Source organism: Ictalurus furcatus, chromosome 26 (genome assembly GCF_023375685.1).
Source record: "Ictalurus furcatus strain D&B chromosome 26, Billie_1.0, whole genome shotgun sequence".
NCBI classification, from domain to species: domain Eukaryota; kingdom Metazoa; phylum Chordata; class Actinopteri; order Siluriformes; family Ictaluridae; genus Ictalurus; species Ictalurus furcatus.
In genome coordinates this window covers 19,037,309-19,055,186 of record NC_071280.1, presented here as the reverse complement: position 1 = coordinate 19,055,186, position 17,878 = coordinate 19,037,309, and the positions used below count along the sequence as shown (strand labels likewise).

At 38.6% G+C, this 17,878-nt stretch overlaps 1 protein-coding gene across 1 annotated transcript; it reads right to left on the bottom strand.

The window, feature by feature from the left end:
* Positions 1–1,302: 1,302 nt before the first annotated feature.
* LOC128601959 (B-cell receptor CD22-like) lies at positions 1,303–11,983 on the bottom strand. The gene is made up of 11 exons (XM_053615433.1): positions 11,819–11,983; positions 6,075–6,145; positions 4,967–5,311; positions 4,408–4,656; positions 3,625–3,882; positions 3,288–3,536; positions 3,117–3,201; positions 2,972–3,014; positions 2,775–2,861; positions 2,510–2,563; positions 1,303–2,255 (listed from the first exon to the last, which is right to left on the bottom strand). The coding sequence occupies exons 1-10, from the start codon at positions 11,836–11,838 to the stop codon at positions 2,516–2,518; spliced, it is 1,455 nt and encodes a 484-aa protein (XP_053471408.1). The 5' UTR covers positions 11,839–11,983; the 3' UTR covers positions 1,303–2,255; positions 2,510–2,515.
* Between the last annotated feature and the right edge of the window lie 5,895 nt (positions 11,984–17,878).

The window sequence follows — 17,878 nt, the reverse complement described above, 5'->3', positions numbered from 1 at the left end:
TGAATTGTCCTGTAGTGCAGTAACACTGCACTGCCACATGGGGCAGTCATGAGCAGCTACTTTTCTAAACACCTAAACACTAATCTCACAATTCAATCCTGTTTTTAGTAATTAAACAGAAAAAGGAATACATTGAATGTAAGATAAAAAATATAGATAAATAATAAAGATGTTGTGATTAAACTTATCGGGAGTGTGCATGTTGTTATTGAAGAAGTAGAAGAAGAAGAAGAAGAAGCCTTTATTTGTCACGTATACGTTACAGCACAGTGAAATGCATTTCTTCGCATATCCCAGCTTGTTAAGAAGTTGAGGTCAGAGCGGAGAGTCAGCCATGATACGGTGCCCCTGGAGCAGAGAGGGTTAAGGCCTTGTTCAATTGCCCGATTTGTAGTGAAAAGCAATGTATAATGAGGATGTATTTGTGTATGAGAAAAAGAGGGAAAGACTAAACACATGTAAGTGTCATATACAGTATCTCACAAAAGTGAGTACACCTCTCACATTTTTGTAAGTATTTGATTATATCTTTTCATGTGACAACACTGAAGAAATGACACTTTGCTACAATGTAAAGTAGTGAGTGTACAGCTTGTGTAACAGTGTAAATTTGCCGTCCCCTCAAAATAACTCAACACACAGCCATTAATGTCTAAACCGCTGGCAACAAAAGTGGAACTTTACTCGGGAAACCCCCAGCACGCCCTAGGCAACCCCGCTGCTACGAAACACTTCACCTCACACCCCCATTTCGACACACACACACACATGCACACCCACACCCTCTCACAACCTGTTGGTGTATAAAGATTTTCTCCACGAGAGACACTGAAACGGCCTCCTGTGTGTCTGTGCTCTGTGCCCTGCTGGCTAAGTTCCCTACAATAATTATCAGAACTAATCTTTTATCTGTCATTCACAGGTCGGATAAATAAATAGGACTCTTTTTTTTTTATATAAACTCCAGATCCTAACTTAAATCCAGTTTAAAGACCAATGAAATTCCAGACAGGATCTTTAATCCAAATACATTTCTTCTAAAGCATCAGATTGCAGACTGAAGATCAGAGCTGTAAAATCAGCCCTCTTTGGACATCATGTGTAACTGTTTTAAACATCTCAACTGTTCATGTGCAAAGACGAATATATTCCTGGAGCACAACAGCAGTGTAACACACATGATTCAGATCTGTAATTACTTACCCAAACCTTCATTTAAGTGTGATCGAGCCGCTGTAACATGGAGATTCTCTCTATGACTGAGCACTATAAACATGCAGCAGATCACACAGAGATTATTTATGTTTATTGCTTATTAACGTTTATTTTACTTTGTAAAATTAGTAGGAGGAGCAGCAGGAGTATTTTTACTCTACTCAGAGTAGATTATTTTGGGAAGTAACAGTACTGTTATGATATTTGACTTGAACAGCGACATGAACAGTTCACATAAAAAGTGGAATAATATGTTTTATCTTTTTATTTGGAGTGAGACAAAATGAAACAAGGATGTATATGAACAGCTTTGGCTAGTTAAAGTAGCTCTACTGCGATATATACAAGAGCTTTATCCTGGTCAGAGTCACAGTGAATCAGGAGTCTATTCCAGGATCACTGGCTGACAATCAGGAGCTCATGCTGTGTTTGAATAAAGCTCATAACTCGTAAAACAACCAAAGAAAACGGCCCCTCAACTCAGAATTCCTACTCAGAAGGTCAGGAAGGTCTCCTCAACCCTGAGTTCAGTACATGACATCAGACCAACATGGCCACTCACACCATCAACAGTAAATAAAACATCACTTCACTACTTTAAATGAGTTTATAGCAGTAATTACTTTAGATCAATCAGCACTGACACATTAGCTGCTTAAATCTATAACACTGACCTACAGCGTACAGTTCTGAGAAAGTTAAAACATAATTAGTTTTATTTCTCACTAAATACACATTCTCTGCTAAATATATTTACATTCTGGACTTCAGTTGAGCTTCAATCCCTTTATTCATTTACAATATTCACAATAAAGAAGCGATAACTAATGAGTGAAAACTCTACAGCTGACTGGAACAGTCCTAACCTGCTGGCAGTAGAAAAAGTACTTCACACACTGCTATAAAATGATTAAAGCTGCTTTAAATGGCTGTAAGATGCTGATGTCGCTGGTGTAAAGGAGCGATTCAGTTTCTCCACTTCAGTGAGGAGCTCTCTCTATTCATCAGCTGTTTCAGGACTCATTTCATTCATCATGTTCCTCAAAGAAACAACACACAGAAACATCAGAACTGTGTGTTAAAGCAGAACACGTTACTAACATTTATTTACATCAGTCATCATCACACACTCTCTGATTTACGTTTATTAATATTACTGATTAGGAAATAAATCTAAAATTACTGTTGGAGTTACAGCTGTGTATTGTAGCTCTCACATCTTCAGATTAAAAGAATAATATTATCACATTACTCGAATCTAATGGTGGTTTGGGGTTTGAAAGATAAAACTCACTGCTCTTTAGTCAGAGGAAGTGGGCGTGTCAGCAGGAGGACTGGGATGAGAAATCTGTGAAAAAAGAAAGAGGCCACGCCTTGTTGAATTTGACCAATCAGGTGTGTGACTCCAAAGTAAAATCAAAACCTGAGAAAACAGCTCTCACTGCATAAATCTGGATTTAATAGAACACAGATTTCCAACAATAAAATACATCATCATTCGGTTAGACCATCATCATCAAACATACTACAAGGAACTGTGTTTTTGAGTAAACACTTACTGCAAGTGTGTGATACACATCATCAGATGTCCAGCCCGCGAGGTCGAGAGCTGCGTACGTGTCGTCTTTAGCGCTCGGCCCGACGTTCTGCGGAGAGGAGGGGTGGAGAACGTGAGCAGGTTCTGCTGAAGATCTTTACAGTGAGAGTTTATTATGAACAAAGCAGCCAACTGATGGACATTTCTGTAATAACTCACCTGATAGTCACCGTCATCTGCCTTTTTCTTCTGTCTCCTGCTTCTGCTCACACAAAGTCAAATATTCATCCATCGTGAGCTTCTTCAGAGGAATTAGTGATGAATTTATCAGCACAAAGAAATACAAATTATTGTATGTTCTTACCTGATAAACAGGAAGGTGATGATGAGACAAACACACCCAAACACAACAGCCCCAACAGTTGCGTACACACCTAAGCTCTGAAACCCTGTGTGGACGATGATGTGATAATGAATCAGTGTTAAATATTTATCAGTGTGATTCTGATTTATAGATTTACATCATCGCTCTTACTGTTTAAAGTGACGGACACTGCAGCTGATCTCTCAGAGCCGTGTTGATTCTGAGCCTCGCAGTAGTACTGTCCACTCTGTAGTGCTCCGTAACTCTGTCCAGATCCTACAGGTGATGATTCATTCACCTTAAACCAGGTGTAGTTCTCCACAGGTGGGTTAGCATCACTGCTGCAGGTCAGAGTCACTGAACTGCCCTCCACTTTTTCACCAGAGGAGCTGATGGACACTGAGACGTTCTTTGGAGGATCTACAATAAGTAGGAAAGTGAGACTTTAAATTAAATCTATGAGTTTTATCTCTTATTGGCTGTGCGGAGATCTTCAGCTTTAACTTACACAGAACATTCAGAGTTACACTGATGGAGTCCTGATGTCCGACTTCATTACTGCACTTGCACTTGTACTCTCCACTGTCCTCAGATCTGATCTTGGAGATGGTGTAGGTCTTTTCTTTTCCTACTGATGTCGTCCCCTTAAACCAGGTGTAGTTCTCCACAGGTGGGTTAGCATCACTGCTGCAGGTCAGAGTCACTGAACTGCCCTCCACTATTTCACCAGAGGAGCTGATGGACACTGAGACGTTCTTTGGAGGATCTAGAGAGTTCCATGATGAGAATGATGAAAGCAGTTCAAGGCCAGAAGCAGTGTAAATTTTTCTTTCATCAGCTCTTGAATATAATTTTCAACTCATCTCAGTGCTTTTATTTAACATTATGTCTGGCTCCTAATGAATATAAAACCCACTTCACTGCACAATAGAGTCATAAATCTGAGAATCTTTTTATACTGTAATAATTCTGGGACACCTTCTTGTTATCATGCCTGTATGTGCTCGCATTTTCCCTTCACATGGTCAACATCCAATTCTGTATAGATTTATTATTCCTAAATGCTTAAAGTTATTAGCACCTGTGTGTGTGTATGTGTGTGTGTGTGTGTGTGTGTGTGTTTCTTTTTTAATTATATGCTAATATAATAAACATTTTTATGTCCTACAATGACACTGAAGGCACCTCAAGGTCATTACGTTTTCAGTACATTTCCCTTCATTTCTGTAAATATGAAGAGATTTATGATCTATTGAGTTATAAAATATATAACAAGGTAAATAAAGCTCACATCTGACTCTGAGGGTTTGATCAGGAGAGGGGAGATGTTCATATCCTCTTACAGCACAGCTATAACTGCCTGCATCCTCACTGCTGACCGGCTGCAGGTGGAGTTCATTGCTCTTGGGGGTGTTTGTGGTTAAATCACGTCTGTTTTTGTACCAGATGAATGTTGGATCAGTCAGACTGCAGGTGGTGTTACAGATCAGAACGACTGATTGTCCCTCTGTCACTTCTGCAGGAGCGATCACCTGAAGATCTTACACACCGAGAGAAACATTCAATCAGGAAAGCTGTCCTGAGGACAGTAAAGTGTCTACTGTTGAACTCTGCTCTCTCAAAGTGTTTTTCTATCTAATGATAATCATTTCAGTTTTATATTCAGTGTTAATAACCTTCTCAACTCTGGAGACTAGTCGCTTTTACCACAAGCACCTATTGTTCAATTTAATTTATAAAGAACATGTTAGAGATCTTCATTAATCCGGTACAAAGCTCTGACTCTCCTGTATCTAAAGAGAGATTATGTTCAGAGTGATAGATGTAGAAAATAAGATGATTTTATTTACCTGTAACATTGAGTGTAACTCCAGGTTCACCCTGGTATCTTTCTTTTTCTTCATTTGTTATGATTCTGAACCAGTACTTCTGTTTATCTGTTTTCTTCACGTCACTCAGTCTGAGGGAGAAGTGTTTCTGTTCATCTCCTGAATACTCCACTCTGCCTGAGTAACCTGAATCATTACGCAGATCAGTCGGTTTTTTACCCTGAACTGAGTTTATTAACCAAAACCTGTTCTTCACTGTAAGACGTGTTGGGTGTGTGTACGTGACGTTCATAAACACTGTAGATCCTTTTAAAGCACAGAGTTTTGTTTCGATGTATGTCACACTCCATTCATTCCCAAGAGCTCCTGAAACATGACACATGAAAGAGGTGATTAGAGGTCATTATCCTGAGCCCCATAAAACACTGAGTTATCTTACAGCTTCACTTCTCTCCTCTGGAACTCCGGGTTGCAGAAATAAAAACAATTCTTTACCGTCACGGGGTTTGGCTCGGTACAAGATGGAAAACCAGAACCGAGCACTGCCCGCTATTTAAATGGATAGAAATGTGGAAATAATAATAAATCTAGTGCATGTAGAACAATATACAAAGTGATATAAGCTAATGTAATATAATATAATGTAAGATAATATTTGTTCTGAACAACCAGACAGAAAATCCAGAGCGCTACTGGCCAAGCCTTATTATATATTATTATATATTAAACAGTGTTCATTGGTTCACCTGGAGATCAGCACCCCCTAGAGGCGAACCATCAACATTTCGTAACATTCTGAAACAGTAATGACGTAATGAAGCCTCGTTTGCTGAAATCACGTGACTTGGATGGTTTGATATGTGTTCAGAATCAATGATTCGAAACAGAAGATTCATCAAGGTTTCAAAGCTTCAGGAAGCCCACTAATATTTAAACTGCTCTTTCACCAAGGATTCGAACCCTACCACTATCAGACCATGATTCGTACAATATCAGCTCAAGTGAGGAGCAGTGTTATATTATTTTTATAATGTTGAAAATATAACAAAAATCTAAATATACTGGTGGTTCTACATGTATTTATTGTCTCTGGAGTGTGTAGTCGTGATGATGTTAATGTGTGACTCACCTGAGATCATGAACAGAAAGACCAGATGAAGTGGAGAAGCCATTTTGAGGAACATCATTACTGGAAAGATTCTATAGAAACAAAATATATAAAATGTATTTATAATAAGTCACAACATCATACAATCTACTGAGCTGTTAAACCTCCTTTTCTTTAGAGAAATTATTATGTGATGAAATACAATTATCACAGCATCCATCAGAAGTCTTTCATTAGCTGAGGGGTTATTTATTTTATACCACAGCGCTGCTGAATTCTGGATTCTGGATTGTGATTGGTCAGAAGGTGTCGATTAATTTTCTATAACAGCGGCTCTGACAGTAGTGCAGCTGCACATCACAGGTTTATATTAATACACTCGTTCTAATACGTTATCGTTTCTATAGTAACAGCTCATTCACAGGGACTCGTACAGTGGACGCTCCACATGAACAGATTAAGGAATGTGAGTAATTGTTAATGCGGTGAAGTTTTCTGTAAGGAGATGTTTATTTAACGTTTATGGAAGGAGTCTCCAGTGTCAGCGCTTTGTAACAGTTAGAGGTAAAGCTGTAAGTTTGTGTCCTGATATCTTCAGGACAGAGGAGTTTATACTTTACATTACATACAACATTAAATGGAACAATAAACAGATAAAAAGTATGACATCATTCTTTTAGAAAAATATTAATTAATGGCAGATTGTTGTGGTATAAAAGGAATAAACAGCGGGGACGTGCTGTTATAAGAAAACATTCAACTTCATGGGTTTAACAATAACTTTAATCACATCAGTATTTCACACACACACACACACACACACACACACACACACACACACACAGACACACACACACACTGTTTCACTTCTTACATAATAATCATATAATATTGTAATGAAACTCTTTCTGTGTGCAGATTGGCTCAACCCCAGCAGAGCAGCCACACTTCTCCGTCTACATCACCCTTTATTATCCCGACTAACTCGCCAGCTATGGCCTGCATGCACTACGAGCTTTTGCATCCTAGCCCGGCAAACACTGACAATCAATTACAAATGCTCATAAACACGGTAAACACTGGTAAACACTAACAATCAATTATATATGCTCGTGGACACTGACAAACACCGGTATACACAGACATATGCAGGTAACGTCAGTTAACGCAGACAGACACTGATGAATGCTGATAAATACAATAATGGCCAGTAAACGCTGATAATGGGCTGTAAACACCAATAATGGCTAGAAGGCTTTGCTAATGGCCTGAAAAAAACCCATAACGCCTTCTAAACACTATCACTGCAAATCAGTTATATTGGCTGATGAACGCTCACAAGGCTGTAAACACACTTAAACACCGATTATGGCTGATAAACATGATAAATGCTGATAAATGCTTACATAGTCTGATAAAATGCAGATAGTGGTGGATAAACACTGATAATGGCTGGTGAACACTGATAAATGCTGATAAATGCTTACATAGTCTGATAAAATGCAGATAGTGGTGGATAAACACTGATAATGGCTGGTAAACACTGGTAATGGCTGGTAAACACTGGCTAAGTCTGTCATTAGTGAGTTTTTTTTATGATTGCTATGACAATTTTTTCAATACTTTTAACAATTTTCCTAAACTGTTAACACAGTTAGCACAACATCTGTCTGTGTAGGCTATACAATTAACACATTTCTGGTTGTTTTGACACAAAATGCATACAGTTAACACAAATTTTAAATGCTTGAACTTCTTTTACACACAAACTAAACCAAGAGCAAAACAATGGAACTTTACTGTCAAATTTACACATGCCTTCACACTGTATGTCAGAACAGATAACATCACGCTCTAAACCTAACCTCTAGGCTAAAGTCAAAGTGAACAGCTGTTCATATTGTGAACTGAAACACACACACACACACACACACACACACACACACACACACACACATATATATATATATATATATATATATATATATATATCCCTGTATTTTATTCCATTTCAACTGAGAAACAGCTGATTGAACTTATGCAAATAGATCAATTACGGCTGATCCCCATCTAGGAAACACACTCAGGTGTTGAGGTTCTTTCAATCGCATGACCATATGGTACACAGTAATAAAGGACCTCTTTGGGCTGACCTTGTGTGGAAAAGGAACAATATAGAGCAACACAAAGAAAGTAAGGAAAATGCCTATACGAGGGAGAGGAAGATGAGTACCAGGACAAGGGTACTGGGTAATGGCTGAAAATGTTGGTAAACACAGATAATGGCCGATGAACGCCGATTAAGGATGATAAGCAATGGTAAACACTGGTAAATGCTGTTAAGAAATGCAGATAATGCCAATAATGGCCAGTAAACACTGGTAAACGCTGATAAAGGCAAAGGCTGATGAACATTGGTAAACACCGGCAAACCTTCTAATGGCTGATCAAGGCTGGTAAAAGGCCGATAAATGACAGTGGATGCTAATAAACACTGATAATGGCTAATAAATGCTGGTAAATGCTGATGAAGTCCTATAAATGATGGTAAACGCTGATAATGCCTGTCAAACATCGATCATTTCCGATAAGTGCTGGTAAATGCTAATAATGGCTGATAAACAAGGATAAATGCACATAACGGCTGATAAAATGTGTTAAATGCCTTCGGATACCTGTTAAATACTGATTATCACTGAAAAAAAACAACACCCTAATGAATTCCACACTATTTAGCAATGTAATGACCTGCCAGGTAGTACTGGGTTTATTCACATTCAAGGAGCACAAATCCATATCTCTGTCTAGCGATCCCACAGTCACCATTCGATTATCCTTTCCACTGCCCTTCACTCACTACAACATGCACTAACCTCAACATCTGGACGCCTGCTTAGTTTAAATCCAGACATCAGCAGGGAACACATAGACTCTAAATCACAGTTAAATAAGTTCTGGGCTCCCGGTCCAGGCACACATAGCCAACTAGGCCATTAGATATAGTACCCACACATAGTTCAGTAGAGTTAAGCCATTCAGCAAAGCAGGCCCAGGCACACATAGCTAGTACACACTCGAGTCCTATGGCTCATCGGAGCAGCAGCAGTACACAAGTTTTGTCAGTCAGATCTGTATCATTGGTCTGTGCACGTCTGTCAGAGCACGTATTCATACTCGCTCAGCAGCAGCAGCATAGCAGATCTAGTCTACAAGACTAAACCTACTTACACACTCCATTTCTATCAATAACAGCTGAGAATCTCATTCAGAGAGTTGTCATGACTGAACTTTTTATAGAGGTTTTAATTATTCACAATAATCAAACATTCACAAGCCACAAATGAAAACCTGTACATGAAGTCACTGTTATCAAATCTACTCAGAGAAGCTAACACATGCTTAAAACATTGCTTCATTATTATGCAGTAATTTGCATATTCATAGAAGTGTCATTATTTGCACAGCAGAATCTGATACTTGAAAGAGAGATTTTCTGGAAAGATGTCTAAAGTTAAATAAAATACAAAAATCACGCATATTTTACAAACCAGGATGTTTTAATACAGAAAGGTGCAGTGCTGTCAGTTAAGGTAAAGAATCGGGTAAAAACAGAATAATTATGTAAATTTATTATTGTGCATGAAGCTAAGTAAATATTTCAAGTGTAAATAGAGCGTGCACTAGTGGGACAAACAGCAGTGATAACCAATTCTCTGTCTCGCTGGTTCATAAGTTTCAATATTGTCACCAATAAACTCAATTAAACAGCAGAAGATTTCATCAGAAACTAAGAAAGGAAAGACCAGGTATATAGAAGACAAACTGAACTGAAACTCTAGCTGTATGAAACACATCTGATAAATGAATAGAGCTACATGTATTGGCCCCGATGGCCTTCCACACTCCATCATCACAGTACCACCAACGTCACAGCTACATAATCAGCCTTTCTCCTCTCTGCTCCTGGAGTACTCCTGCTCTACTAATGTCAGTGTTTTCCCTTTTCCCAACACACCTGATTCAACTCAGCAGATAATTAATAAAGCAGACCTGAGTGTGTTAAAGCAGGAAAATAATATATAAGATAAAAGTACTATATAAGATAACATTACTCCTGTATGAGGACTCAGAAACATGACAATAGAGGTGGGTCACATGACCAAAATGTGAGTGTTGATGTGATATATCCTTCAAGGTATTGTGGAGGGGAGGTATTTCTGAAACTCTACAACTCACAGCTGGGGTTCCTCAGGGGTCAGTTCTGGGTCCACTGCTCTTTTCTATTAATACTAAATCTCTGGGGCCTGTGAGAAGTTTCATGGCTTCTCGTATCATTGCTATGCTGTTGACACGCGGCTCTATTCGTCCTTCCAGCCTGAAGATCCATCTGTCACTACATGAATCTCTGCTTGCCTGTCTGAAATCTCAAACTGGATGAGGGAACACCACCTTAAGATCAACTTGGCAAAATCTGAGCTTCTCTTCATCCCAGCCTGTCCCTCAATCAACCACAACCTCACCGTACAGCTCGGCTCAACCACACTCAAGTCAATCAGGACGGCCAGGAACCTTGGGGTGACTTTTGATGACAGCTTGACCTTTAGAGAGCACATTTCAACAATTACATGGTCCTGTAGGTTCATCCTGTACAACATCAAGAAAATCAGACCCTACCTCACCGAACAGGCTACACAGATACTAGTCCAGGCTCTTGTCATATCAAAACTGGACTACTGCAACTCACTACTCTCGGGCCTCCCGGCCAGCTCCATCAAACCTCTTCAGAGGATTCAGAATGCAGCAGAGCACCTCGTCTTCACCCAGACCAAAATAACCCATGTCACACCCCTCTTCATCTCCCTCCACTGGCTTCCTGTAGCCGCCCGCATCAAATTCAAAGCGTTGATGCTCACCTACAAGACCTTGTCTGGAACAGCACCCCCTACCTCAACTCTCTCCTGAAGGCTTACGTTCCCTCATGCAATCTGCGATCAATCAACAACCGACGCTTAGTAGTAAATACTCAGCGTGGCTCAAGGTCCTTTTCCAGAACCTTCAAATTAACTGTGCCTCAGTGGTGGAATGAACTTCCAACCTCAATCCGGACCGCAGAATCTCTCATCATCTTCAAAAAACAGCTAACTTCCGTAACTAACCCCAAAAATGACAACCCCACATTATTTAAAAAAAAACAAAAACAAACAAACAAAAAAAAAACATGCTGCCTGATTCTTACACCTCTACTCTGCGCACTCTGCTTCTCTAGAACTCAATTATCAATCTTGTACAGTAGCACTACTTGTATTGTTCTCTGCTTGATATATTACTTTGCTTGTATTTCCTCATTTCTAAGTCGCTTTGGATAAAAGCGTCTGCGAAATGAATAAATGTGAATCTGACTTTAAAAATAAGCATTTAACACTGAACATAAGGAGAAAAAAAAATTAAACATTTTTAATATTTGCCATTTAAAATTTTCAATATTTTTTTAATGTTCCGAGTTTGAAATTGTTATAAAAATACACAAAAAGCAACAATTATCTCAGATATAATTCATCATGAAATCAGTATTATACTGTATATCCATAATTCCCAGTACAGATAAACAATCAGTAAAACGGCTAAATGTCACGTAGTTCCCAATTTAACACCACAAAGTACAACCGCACTGAAAACCCAACACTGAGCCTCTCCATGTTCAGGAAATGTACATATAATGAGGAAATTTAGTAAATAAACAATATTAAAGTTTAATGTTTTCTTACGGTGCCTTCTCGACCCTCATGTCCAGCAACCAAACTACGACTAAATAAAAGCGCGTGAGAGAAAGAGAGTGTGAGTAAGACGTGCTGACGATGTACTGTATGTGTGAACACACCCCTTCGTTTCATCTTTATTGCTAAATTTGTCCCTCCTTCTGAACCGGAGAAAAAAACACAGACAAAGAAAGATAAAAGATTTGCATTTTTAATGAATCTAAAAGAAAATACTCGACATGCTCCCTAAATATAATAAACCCTAAGAGACTAGCACTGAAGCATAGAGTTTTCACCTCGAGTATGATAAAGTCATTTTTGTGTAATGTGTTGCGTGTTTGTGCATTTATTACCTCAGGTGTTTTACACAAAAGAAAATTAATTAATACCAGACCTTTTATTATTTTTTTTATTAATTAAGCCTCAAAACTTTAGGCTTAATTACGATTTTCACAAAGGTCTCAATGCACCAGCAAGACTGTGTTTGCACCAGAGTAAAAAGTGTGCATGCACTTTGTACTGGACATTTTAACACATCAGTCCAATGTGTGAACAAATGAACCTACTGCCTTTCCACCTCAGGAAGTGAAACAACACCCCAAACCACCAAACACATGCACTACAACGTTTTAAACTTTGTCTTAATTTGAAATAAGGTCTTATGGATATTTATCTAATTGTGTGGTATATTTGATCTTATTATGAGACTTTCTATCCTCCCTAATGTGATACAACAAGCATGTGGTATTTTTATCGTCTATATCTAAATTAAGAAGTAAGCCAATGCCCTTCATAAATGAACAGCCTAGCTCATTGCTTGAAAATGATCTAATGCTAATGCTAATCTTTACTACTGCTAATGCTTGCTAATGCTAACTCTAGCTGAAATGTACTCTAGCGGCCGCCGTACATCCTGGGGGCAGATCTTTGTGAACAAGAGTGTGAGTGTGTCGCGTGAGAAGATATTTGAAGACGAACACACTCTACACTGAAAACACAAACACTGCAGTTACAGAGAAGATTATATCTAGAAATATCCGTGAGTGGAGATAATACTGAATGTAAGGCAGTAATATTGAAGATAATACTATAATGCTGAATAAAATACTACAATAGTAAATATTATACTGTAATACTAAATGTAATACTATAATGCTATAATGAGTATTATACTACTGTTTACTATATGCAAATGTTGTACTGTAATTATAATGCTGTAATACTTAAAACTGCAGTATGGAATTTTTTTTTTTTTTGTTAAAATTGAACAAAAATCAATTATTGAGTATATTAAATAGATCAGTGTTCAAAACTGTCTCTTTACATTGTCCTGATTCACAAATCAACTCATCCTCTCGTTCCCTCCCTCAGATCCCCTTGTTTCTGCTCAGATCTCAGCACATCTGGCAGACATCTCATCATGGATTGCAGATCATCAGCTGAAGCTTAATCCCAGCAAAACATCCCAGGTGATTCATCACTATGTCAGGATCTTGTGATCTCCCTGGACAACGCTCTGATCCCACCTTCGGTTACTGCAGGCAACCTTGGGGTAACCATGGACAATCAACTGTCCTTTTCCTCTCACATTGTTAATTGGACATGCTCATGTTGATTTCTCCTTTACAACATCAGAAGGATTCATGCATTCCTATCCATACAGGACACTCAGGTGCTGGTTCAGTCTCTTGTCATTTCGAGACTGGACTACTGCATCTCCTGGCAGGTCTGACTCTGAGTGCCATTCGACTTCTGCAACTGATCCAGAATGCAGCTGTTCGACTTGTTTTCAACCTTCCTAAATTCTCCCACACCACCCAAATTGCTACGCTCCCTCCACTCGCTTCCTGTATCTGCCCGCATCAGATTTAAAACTCTGGTGGACCAGCACCCACTTACCTCAAAGCACTTATCACACCCCGCACTGCACCACACTCCCTCCGAAACTCTAGCACCACTAGACTGGTGCCACGGTCTCTCAGGGTACAAGGAAGACATGCATCAAGACTCTTCTCTGTTCTGGCACCGAGGTGGTGCAATGAACTTCCCCATGATGTCCAAACAGCTGAGTCACTGGAGATCTTGAAACGACGTCTAAAGACCTACCAAAGGAAATGGTGTAAATGGTGAACGTTTAGACTCACAGTAAGTCATCAAATATGAATATAGCACTCTGTGAGATTTCAATATACAAATAATGATTGGACGTTTGAGAAATTTTTCGTTTTCATATTCTAAAAGCGACTCATGTAAACACCTTAATCACAATATTGTCTTATTCAGAATAAGATCAATAATTAGATTACTGCTGTCCATGTAAACGTAGTCACTGATACATGACTATGTGAATAGAGGTTTATTTCTGGAAGGAGTCTCCAGTGTTAGCGCTTTGTAACATTCAGCGGTAAAGCTGTAACTTTAAGTTTTCCGACCTCTTCATGACAGAGGAGTTTACACTTCACGGTGTCTCTGTTACACGAAAAGCTGCATTTCTTTTGTTTCATTAAGTTCTAGATAGAGAATAAAGAGAGGCTGGTGCGGGAAAAGCCTTTATATATATACTGCTATGATGTAAGTGACAACTGGAACTAACTTGTTTCGTGACATTCCATAACATAAACTGTAACTATAAATGGATAGAAAAGTTTGCAAATCGCTATTGTATTAGAGAGACAAAAAAACACATGGAGACATGCTGTTATGGGAAAATAATCAGCGTCAGGGTGGTGACAGTAACTTTGCTTCATCACACCACTCCATCACTCAGTAGTTTACACCACATACACACTGTGTCTCATTTCTTACATAATAATCACATTATATTCTAGTAATATGAGGACCACTCTTTACAGAAATTTAAATTAATTTAAAAAATAGTCGAACATTCACAAGCGACACATGAAAACCTGTGCATGAATTCACTAACTGTCGTGCGCTAATTTGCATATTAATTGAATTGTCATAATTTACCTATCAGAATCTGATATTTGAAGGAGAGATTTTCAAAACACGCGTTAAATAGAATACAAAAGTCATGCACATTTTACAAACCAGGGGTCTTTAAACTATCATCATTTTAAACCTTGCATGTGTACGTTATTCTTGTGCATGAGGATGTCTGTACAGTACATTTCGAACTGACCTCCTGACCAGAAACCCCTAGTGGTAGGAAAGTGTAATTACTCTAAACTGATTATGACGAGCTCGATCGCACGTAATCACATCAGCATAACGGACAGAGGAACTACTGACTTTGGTGGACACGATGCAGGTGACAGATGAAATGTAAAGTAAAATCATACAGAAGGTGCATCATAAGAGTGATTTAGATGCATAGCTGCACAGCTTGTGCAGGAATCTCAGCAACTCACCCTACTTTTAGAGAGGCCAACAAAACACATGTATTCATATCAGTCACGCTGCAGTGATTTACTTTTCCAAACATTGTAGCGGAAAAAAACAACAATAATGAAGGATTTTAACACCATCGCAAGGACAATAAATGTAAGTGGTTTGCCATATGTGGTTATTTGGGGGTGGTTAATTATATAAATGAATGTGGTTGTGCACAAACAGACAGGATCAGCGGACATTTCAGAGACAGATCTGCAAACATTTTTACAAATTTATGACAAGTATTCTGTACAAACATTTCAGTATTTAACGTACCCGCAGAGTGCGTATTCAAACTCATTCATGTGCAATGGCCCAATGGCGAATAAAGAAAAGCGTGAGAGGAAGAGTGTGTGGTGAAGATGTGTTGCTGATGTTTTGTATAAACACATCATATTGTTTCCTTTTTCCCCCGAATCACTTAATCACTTCAACAGAAAGCTGTATTTTTACTACCAACACCACAATATCTCAGATATAATTAGTCACAGTATTGAAATCATATCTCAATATTTCCCAGCGCTGATAGGTGATCAGTAAAAGTTTCTGAATATAGCAGAGTTAGCAAAAGAAATGACAAAGTGCATTGAAAATAAAATGTACACTGAGCCTATGAGTCTATGTTCAGGAAATGTAGATATTAGACTAATGAGTGAATTTAGTAACTAAAAACTTTCAACTTTTTTCTTACCTTGTGTACTCGACTCTCCAAGTCCAACGGCCAAACAGGGAATAAAACAAAGCTTGAGAGAAAGTGTGTGTGGGGGTTAAGACGTATTGATATTGTTTTGCATAAACACACAATTTTATTTCATAATTTTTCTGAAGTAGCCAGTTCTTCTGAAATGGAGAAAATACTCCAGACAAAGAAAGAGAAAGAAAGAGATTTATTTATTTATTTATTTTCTGATTTACACTTTACCCTCTCGAAGCCCATCTCAACATTACACAACTATGAAGAACTGAAGAAGCTCTCTGAACCTTGAATTAGGCTGAGAAAGGAGACCTCTTAGCATCTGATAGCGCTTCCCTGGAGTTGTTTAAGCCTTAAAAAAAGTTAGCATGGTGTCAGCATGAGAGTAAACAGTGTATGCATTGTACTTGGGGTGTTTTTATCACTTCAGTCCATATGTGTAAACAGAAAGGGAGGAGGTTCAGATGAATCCACTGCCTCAGCAACCGAGTAAGTGAAACACAGCACAGTCAGCATCACCCCAAACCATCAAACACACAGTACACAATGTTTAAAACTGTCTGTTCAACTTTAAATAAAGAGCTATAACACACGGTAGGATACGAACACATAGTGTATTTATAATATGGATAGCACAGTATGTTTTCCTGTCCTCTTTAACATTTATTTTAACAGTAAGAGAGAGTGTTGAATTGTCCTGTAGTGCAGTAACACTGCACTGCCACATGGGGCAGTCATGAGCAGCTACTTTTCTAAACACCTAAACACTAATCTCACAATTCAATCCTGTTTTTAGTAATTAAACAGAAAAAGGCATACATTGAATGTAAGATAAAAAATATAGATAAATAATAAAGATGTTGTGATTAAACTTATCGGGAGCGTGCATGTTGTTATTGAAGAAGTAGAAGAAGAAGAAGAAGAAGCCTTTATTTGTCACGTATACGTTACAGCACAGTGAAATGCATTTCTTCGCATATCCCAGCTTGTTAAGAAGTTGAGGTCAGAGCGGAGAGTCAGCCATGATACGGTGCCCCTGGAGCAGAGAGGGTTAAGGCCTTGTTCAATTGCCCGATTTGTAGTGAAAAGCAATGTATAATGAGGATGTATTTGTGTATGAGAAAAAGAGGGAAAGACTAAACACATGTAAGTGTCATATACAGTATCTCACAAAAGTGAGTACACCTCTCACATTTTTGTAAATATTTGATTATATTTTTTCATGTGACAACACTGAAGAAATGACACTTTGCTACAATGTAAAGTAGTGAGTGTACAGCTTGTGTAACAGTGTAAATTTGCCGTCCCCTCAAAATAACTCAACACACAGCCATTAATGTCTAAACCGCTGGCAACAAAAGTGGAACTTTACTCGGGAAACCCCCAGCACGCCCTAGGCAACCCCGCTGCTACGAAACACTTCACTTCACACCCCCATTTCGACACACACGCACACATGCACACCCACACCCTCTCACAACCTGTTGGTGTATAAAGATTTTCTCCACGAGAGACACTGAAACGGCCTCCTGTGTGTCTGTGCTCTGTGCCCTGCTGGCTAAGTTCCCTACAATAATTATCAGAACTAATCTTTTATCTGTCATTCACAGGTCGGATAAATAAATAGGACTCTTTTTTTTTTTTATAAACTCCAGATCCTAACTTAAATCCAGTTTAAAGACCAATGAAATTCCAGACAGGATCTTTAATCCAAATACATTTCTTCTAAAGCATCAGATTGCAGACTGAAGATCAGAGCTGTAAAATCAGCCCTCTTTGGACATCATGTGTAACTGTTTTAAACATCTCAACTGTTCATGTGCAAAGACGAATATATTCCTGGAGCACAACAGCAGTGTAACACACATGATTCAGATCTGTAATTACTTACCCAAACCTTCATTTAAGTGTGATCGAGCCGCTGTAACATGGAGATTCTCTCTATGACTGAGCACTATAAACATGCAGCAGATCACACAGAG